Below are 8,619 nucleotides of genomic sequence, written 5' to 3' on the forward strand. Positions count from 1 at the left end.
GAGATAGGGCTCAAGGAGGCAATGCAGAAAATGTAACTTAAGCAGCTGCTACAATGGAGGCTGAGCGCGAAACAACCTTGAGTGATCGGTAAGTGAATGAAAACACCCAACTAAATTCGGAAGAGACTGAAATGGAACATGATGCTGATTCTCAAGTATGTAAGCAATTGACTCTAATTCATGTACATAAATTCACTTATTATTGACCTGTTGCTGTGTACTTTCTTGGATTTTAGAGTGATTCTTCATTATTTCAATAGTTACTGTTTTTCTTTTATTCTTCATTAGTTCAATAGTTACTATTGTCTTGATTCTTGATTCACTTATTTATATATTACTCGCTTACATTACTTTAACTTGTGACTGTGACTGTGATCAGCCTTAACTATTCCCATCATGTTGAGCATTTAGATAGCAATACTGATCTTCATTTCTGTAAAGTATAATAACAAAGAAGAAAAGGATATGAATGTAATTATGCAAATAGAATTAGAATCAGGGTAGTTAATATTTTATTAGGTTCTGTTTAGTTAGTTAGTGTTGTTAGTCTTGCTGGCCAAGGCAGAGGTAATGCTTGTATATACAAGTGTAGAGCATGTATAATCAGTTAGGCTACTTGTTCTTTATTTCTACCAATATTGAATAATCTTCTTCAAGTTTATAGTTTCATCATCTCGAGCTTTTTTCTTTCTTTCTTTCTTTTTTTTTCTTGCAACACACTCATCGATGTTGCTTTCAATTTTAGGAGCCTCCAACTCCTGATGTTCCTGCTGCTTCTGGTGCTTCTACTGCTCCTAATTTTCATCTATAGAAAAGAATAAAAGAAAAAGAGGGAGCAAAAGTAAGAAAGTGATTGACATAATAGCATAATCAATTAAAGATATGAAATGTGCTTATCAAGAACACACAGCCGTTTTAGTTGATATGGTTTCTTGTTTTAAGCATGAGAAAGAAAGAGCTAAGCACAAAACAAAGCCAATGGCACTGTTGAGGAATTTTCCTGGTTTGAACATTAAAGATAGAATGAAGGTTGACCTTAACATTATAAGGGACAATAGTCTGATCAACATGGTGTTCCAACTTCAACCAGGAGAACTTTTGCCATTTTTAAAGAAATTGATTTAAATCTTGCTATTTTTGAATTTTTATAGATTATATTACATTGTCGATTTTTAAATATTTAATACATGTGTTCAAATGTTGAGATTTGTTTTGTACAAGTTCAATTATGAATTATGAGACGAATTATAGATTATGAGATTTTTGGAAATTTAGATAAGTATTTTGTGTTAATTTAATTGTGATATTTGTTATTAGGAATATTTTAGTAAATTTAATTATGATAATATTAATTTTAATTAAACATTTGTTATTAGGAGTATTATAATAAATTTAATAGTAGAGATATTTTTGTAAATTCACACAAAAGTTTAATATAAAAAATAATAATAATCGATTAGTTTTATATTTAATTTTTTAAGAAAATTAAAAAATTTGATATTGGAGATATTTTTGGAAATAAAAATAAATATTTTTATTTAAAAATAATTATATTAAATTTATCTTAAAATATATTTATATTTAAATTTTTTCATGTATTTATCAAGTTTAGTTATTAACCTTTTAATTTGAACGAGTAAAAGTAATTTTAACATATTAAACATATTTAATATTAGGGATATTTTAATAATAAATTTAAAAAAAGTAAAATCAATAATAATTTTAATTAAACACATTCAATATTAAAAATATTTTAGTAAATTTAAAAATAAAATAAAAAATAATATTTTATTATATTTATATTTATTTAAAAAATTAAAGTCTAAAAAATTTAATTAAAAATATTTTATTTTATTTTATTTTATTTATATTTTATTATATATATTTACTAAATTTAATCATTAATATTCTAATTAAAAATTGTAAGGACATTTTAGACAAAATATTCACAATTTCTAAATATACTAAATATGAACTAAACAAAAACTAAAATATTTTTAGGCATATTATTAATATTCTATGGATTTTATTTTTACAAACCAAACATAAAAAAATTATATATTTAGTAATACTATTTTAAAAAATCATATTCCTAATAATGATATTCTTAGACATAAAAACTAATCCTTCAACTAAATATACCCTTCATGTGTGTAAGTGAATGGGTGTGTAGGTGTGTATATAACCAAAAAAAAAAAGAACACAACCAGAACATAGACGCTACTGTTGTTTTTTTTTTTTTTGAATTCAAAAGAACACCAAAACTTGCACAATATGATAAGAAAACCAACGCTTTGATGCTTAGACGCCTTTTATTTTATTTTTTTTGGTTCAAATTGAAAAATAAAAATGGAAAGATATAAGTGAAGAACAAAAAAACGGAAAGATATGACGCAAGAATGGAGAAGATGTAGTAAATTTTTGTGAGGGTATAAAAAGAAAAAAAATATTTAATATCAAACAATATTTGACGAAACTTAGGATAAGATAAAAATAAAAAAAAAGAGAATTATTTTACCTCAATTTGATTTTCTGAACAGTTAAAAAAATTACTTTATTTCTTCTATCCACACTAAAATTTAAAAAAAAAATTCAAATTTCATTCATCAAAGTTAAAAAAAATTGACTACAAAGTTTTAAAACTTTTATCTCTCTTAATTTTAAAATTCTAATTCATAAGTCTACTAAGACAAAGTGTACCAAATTATGATTAGACCTAAAACGATAAAAAAATAAAAATTTAATTATTTTGTTGGTTTCTTTAATTTTACTAAAATTTTAATTAAGTTTTTATACTTTTTATTTTTCAATTAGGTCACTATAATGATTTTAATTTTATAATTAGATTATTTCTAGTGTAAAAAATATTAAAACTGACTGAATATTTTTTTGCAAATTGAAAGTATTCATAATTAAAAATTTAGCTAGATCTTTGACCGTATATGTTTTAGGAAAAATATTATGTTAATTTTAACGTTTTTGATATAAAGATAGACTAATTATAAAATTAAAAGTAGTATAGGGACCTAATTAAAAAAATTTAAAATATAAGAACTTAATTAAAAATTTAATAAAATTATAGAGACTAATAAAATAATTAAATTTAAAATAAATATTAATAAAATAATATATATTTAATTTAACTTCATTAATAAAACTTTTTAATATAACTTAAAAATAGTAAAATCTTTAGTTTTTTACTGTCATTAATTATTATGTTGATTATTTTTTAATACATATCTTATATAAATAATTTAACTATATTTACAATTTTTTAAGTTTTTAAATATTACTCTTATAATTAGACCAATAGGACAGTTCTTAATTTATCTTACGAAATTCGTATAAATATGTACGAAGATACCTTCTTTATCAATTTCAGTCATTACTGGCACATGTCGGAAAAACAGGCACTTCATTAATAATTTTAATTCATAAATTTGCATGTACATTATTATTACAACTCAAACTTAGTAAATATTATTCTCCACATAAATAATTTGATATTTAATACATTCGGAATTTTTCCTTTGTTTTCTCGAAAACCTCCTCAGCAACAATAGCCTCATTGCCATCAGCTTTTTTAATCTCTAACTGCGCTTTCTGATAAAATCCAGTACCACGCAATGCATCAGCAATGAAATCATCGAACCCAATCGCAATTGCTGCCTCAGCTTTTGCCCCATATACCAACCTCTGTATTAAGAAAAAATAAAAAATAATAATAACTGATTTAGTGAAAAATGGCCAATAACTTTGATGAGGTATCACACATTATTAATATGATTATATAACTTTTAGGTAAAATCATTTTATATTAATTATCCTGGTTCAATAGAACTACTGTATGTCCAAAGCTCACTTAAGTGAAGTAAGTTTTTTTTCCGATTTACAATATCCATCATTATTTCTATTTTTACCATTCATGCAATGTTATGCGCAATTAACAATAAAACATTTATAATATGAATTAGTTAATAAGTTAGGGCGTTTCAATAAACAATTTTGTAATCAATTTGAGATTTTAGGTTGTTTAATCAGTGCAAACAATAAGGGTGACAAATATTATGTACCAGAATAATTAATAAAGAGGGGAAAACGAAAATTCAAGGCTGTTTGATTTGAAAATTTTTTTAATGTTTTTTTATCTTTAATATTTTAAAAGAATAAAAAACAAAGTATATATATATTTTACTTCTAACCTTAACTCTTGAAAGGTGGATTGCACCAAAGCACATGGGACATGGTTCACAAGAAGCATAAATTTCACACTCTGAAAGTTCTATCTGCTTAAGTTTTCTACAGGCCTGTAAAATCAAATAATTATTTACGTCAATAAATTTCACCCAAAAATCCATCACTTAAAGCAAATTAAGTTTTCTGCACAAAAAGCATTAAGATGGACCCTCTGATTATTGCAATCAATTGTCATTTTGTATATATATATAATTTTTTGGTGTACTATTGTCATTTTGTTTATGATTTTAATTTTTTGATGTATTGTCAATTTAAAACTATTTTATACATACATCCAATCACATAACATTACATTATCACCAAAAATAACTAATTTTTACATTAATAGTATAAATGATCATCCAAAAGAATATTTATAATTGTACAATAATATAAAACATTTTATACTGTTAGTGTATCAAAATTAAATTTTTTGTTTATTATTTTTGTAAATTTTCTTCGCAAAATTAAAAGTGTTATTAATAAATCCGAATAAAGTAGTCTTTGACTCCTTGGTGTCAATTTATTGTCTAATTAATCATGAATTCATAAAAGTGAGGTAACATTGTAGTAGTGAGTTCTTTACTACAATCCCCATTCCATGTTCATTCTAGTCATATTGATATTATTAAGATTTTTTTTTTCCTTTCACAAGATAATATTGAGACTTTAAAACAGAACAACTCCCCTGAGGCATACCGCATGCATATAAGATTGGTAAGTCATAATCATGGATACTATGCTTATGGTATTAAAAAAATAAAAAAATTCACATAATAATATGTTATTATATAAAATAAAAATAAATGATTGATATCCTTCGTTGTCATATGTAATAATTTCAAAGAAAGGTAAAAAAAAAATTGGCATAATTTCGGCCATTTTCTATTAGGACTCTACTCAATCTATAAGACATTATTAGTGGCAACATTATGGATCAAGAATAAGATGATTAGAATTTTATTTTAGGTCTTATAAAATATTATATTAATATTTATAAAATTATATATAAATAATAATAATAATAATAATAATAATAATAATAATAATAATAATAATAATAATTTGAGATTAAATATGAGATTTGTCATTTTAATATTTGATTTTAATTCAATTTAAACTTTATATAATGTAGTAAAATTTAATTAATTTTTTATTAAAATAAAATCGTTTCTCTATACTAAAACTGATCTCAAAGATAGATATCTAAGTTAAATTTTAGAGAAGAACCAAAAATTAATTTTACAATGCAAAAAGATTAAAATAAAAATATTAAAAAGAGCTAAACTAAAATTTATAAATAATTTATGAAGAAAAGTTAAAGCGAGGGGCATTGCCCCCTACTTATGTGAGGTTGCACTTCTAACTGATTTTATTTCATTAATCATCTTTAATGTGGAGTAAAATTTGAAAATAGAGTTATTTTCTATTGATGTCAAATTTAAAATTCTAAAAATATTCTATTTGGAATCATACTTGCAATATTTTGGAATCTAGAATGAAGTTGAAGTATTAATTTGTGATAAGATAGAATACATGTACCCTTTCGAGTAATAAGATCGTTAAAATGGATCAAACATATGGGTTAGTCCATCCGATTAAAATTAGCTAAATTTTTTATTTTTAAAATCAGACCTATTTAAACTTTAAGCTAAATAGATTCATCCCAATTAAGCCAAAAAATAATGAGCTAAACGAGCACTTCACACTTTTTTCAATGTTTCACTTAATTTAATCTGAAGACTTGCCCATCCACTAAAAAAATTCTGTTAGTTTAAGCTTTTCGGCTCTAAAATGGGTTTTTTTTTTTTTCTAAAGTTTTTTAAAGCCTAAAGCTATATTTTTTATCCTTTATTTTTTGATAAAAAAAAATACGGACTATAACCCGTATAACTTGTGAGGCTAAGTTCAAACCTAAAACTTAAGACCCGTAAACAAACTAAAATAAGCAACTCAATCGAATTTTGAGTATAATATCTCAGTCTATTATCATTTTTCTTAAGTTTTCAATGCTCTTCTTTTCTTTAAGTCGGTTATAATTTTTGTACTCACCACAACCAACCACCAGATGTATACTCATTCTTGAGAGCCTTTTCAAGTTGGTCGAAAAAATTGTGGCTATTTAGTTAGTCCGTCCATTTTCAAATAAATATTCGTTTGAACAAACAAATTTATTTAAAAAAATTAATGTATCCACTAAAAGTGTATAATAATCTAACCTCTCTTATTACAGTTACTTCTGCATGAGCAGTTGGATCAGTGTTCCTTAAAACCATGTTGTGAGAAGCAGCAACAATTTCATCATTACAAACAATAATAGCACCAAAAGGGCCTCCATCTTCACATTCAACACCTTTATATGCTTCTTCAATGGCTTTCCTTAAAAATTTGTGGTCTCTGTCCTTTATTGCTAATAGTAACAATAATAATATAATATTCATCAATGTCAACATCACAAGCATAGTAATTAATTAAGTGCTAATATTATATATATAATAGATTCTAAGATAAAAATATTTTTATGGCCGTGTTAATTATATAAGTGTTGTTAATATTAATGTCACATTTTTCTATACTTTGATCATATTTTATTTTTACTTTTTACTATGAAATAATGTATCATAATCATACACACACTAAAACTATCCTATATATATATATATATATATATATATATCTTGAAACAATTTTGCATTGATACTTTCTACCAAGCAAGAAAGGTTAGATTAGAGGCATTACCTTCTTTGTGGCCAGCAAATGCAGAAGCTACAGCAACAGTTCCATCCTTAGCTTTTATAACTGTAATGATTTTTAAAAAAAAAAAGAAGAAAGGGTAAAAGAAAAGAAAAAAAAAATGCCAACAAAATTGGATTGATATATTATTAGGGCGGCTTAGTTATACATGTCACATTTTATGCAAGTTGAAGAAGCTTTTTGGCCTTTTGGGTATATATATGGCTTACAATTTTGCATATATAATATAATAAAAACAAATTATACCATGATATAGAGTAATATATAAAAAAGAAACAAATTATTGAGGCAATTTAGAGTGTAACATTATGATTAAACATACCATAATATAATTACAATTATTGCGACTATAATGTAAATATACGTTTTATTAAAATAGTGAGGCAAATTTTATGCTTTAAAAGTTAATTGGGTATAATTCTTCTCTAGCTTATACCGAAAAAATTGCTTGAAATGAAAAATTAAAACGTCGTATGTATAATTGTTTAGCTCATTACTTTTTAATAATCACAGAAATAAAAGAAATTATTTGAAAAAAGCTATAAATGGTCAAATTGCGTTTTAATTTTTAATTAATTTTCTCACTTGTTTTCTCTCTTTTACTATTCTATCAATATCTCTCTCATTCATTTATTCTAACCATGTTTCTTGGCTGGTAACTGAATAAAATTAAAACAGGACACTATTTTAAGAGCAAAACTATTATAGTTTATCATACTTAATACTCATACACATCATGCCAAGGTATCCTAATAATATTGATTATTATTTGAAAACAAACTAATATGTATACTTAAACAAGAAAATTTAGATACCCAAAGAATCCACCAAAAATAAAAAAGATGGAAGCAAAATTAGAGAAAAGTGATGAGTTATGGAATTTCAAGGAAGAAAGAAAAAAAAGTGAATGTTTAACAATTAACAGGAAAATGACAACTGTGATAGATAAAAGAGAGGGTGGGGGAGTAGTTAAGTGCATACCATTAATTTCTTCCATAACAGTCTTCATCCCAGTAACGAATCAAAAGAGCAATTGGATAAGATAATTGGAAAGCTTTATTGTGTTGGATATGAATGCAAAAATCACTGGACCTTGAAAGGCTATATATAGTAAGATTGATGATGGCGATGATCAAGAAGAACAATCCAAGAATCCGGCACAGAAGAGAGAGAAAATGAGATCCGCCATGATTGTAGAATATGGTCCCCTCCTACTATAGTGAAAGTAAATAAAAATTATTTTTTTTTAAATTATATATTGTGGATTTCATAAAAGATATATAATTAAGTTTCAAAACTTAATTTTTATATATGCGCGGTCAAAATTTTACAGAAATAATAAATAATAAATTGTGTATTACCACGTCAAAAGAGCAATTAGTTAATTTTGACTACTTATTAAAAAGTCATCTAATCTATTATATATTATATATTATTAAAATCGTCTTTTTTTTTCAATTAATAATATAGTTGATGTGACATATTTTTAAAAATATTTTTTAATTTATTTTATTTAATTTGATTCAGATAAATATTAAATTATTTAATATTTTGTTTTACCAAATTAATTATAATTAATTAATTATATTAATTATTTGATTTGATTTGAATAAATGAATTAATTTCATT

General features: G+C 24.1%; 1 protein-coding gene across 1 annotated transcript; it reads right to left on the reverse strand.

The window, feature by feature from the left end:
• Nucleotides 1-3,398: 3,398 nt before the first annotated feature.
• Nucleotides 3,399-8,243, reverse strand: LOC112790634 (guanosine deaminase). Its single transcript, XM_025833121.3, has 5 exons — nucleotides 7,972-8,243; nucleotides 6,976-7,035; nucleotides 6,456-6,646; nucleotides 4,203-4,307; nucleotides 3,399-3,696 (listed from the first exon to the last, which is right to left on the reverse strand). The coding sequence occupies exons 1-5, from the start codon at nucleotides 7,997-7,999 to the stop codon at nucleotides 3,508-3,510; spliced, it is 573 nt and encodes a 190-aa protein (XP_025688906.1). The 5' UTR covers nucleotides 8,000-8,243; the 3' UTR covers nucleotides 3,399-3,507.
• Nucleotides 8,244-8,619: the final 376 nt, after the last annotated feature.

The sequence above is a fragment of the Arachis hypogaea genome, chromosome 3 (genome assembly GCF_003086295.3).
Source record: "Arachis hypogaea cultivar Tifrunner chromosome 3, arahy.Tifrunner.gnm2.J5K5, whole genome shotgun sequence".
Classification (NCBI taxonomy): domain Eukaryota; kingdom Viridiplantae; phylum Streptophyta; class Magnoliopsida; order Fabales; family Fabaceae; genus Arachis; species Arachis hypogaea.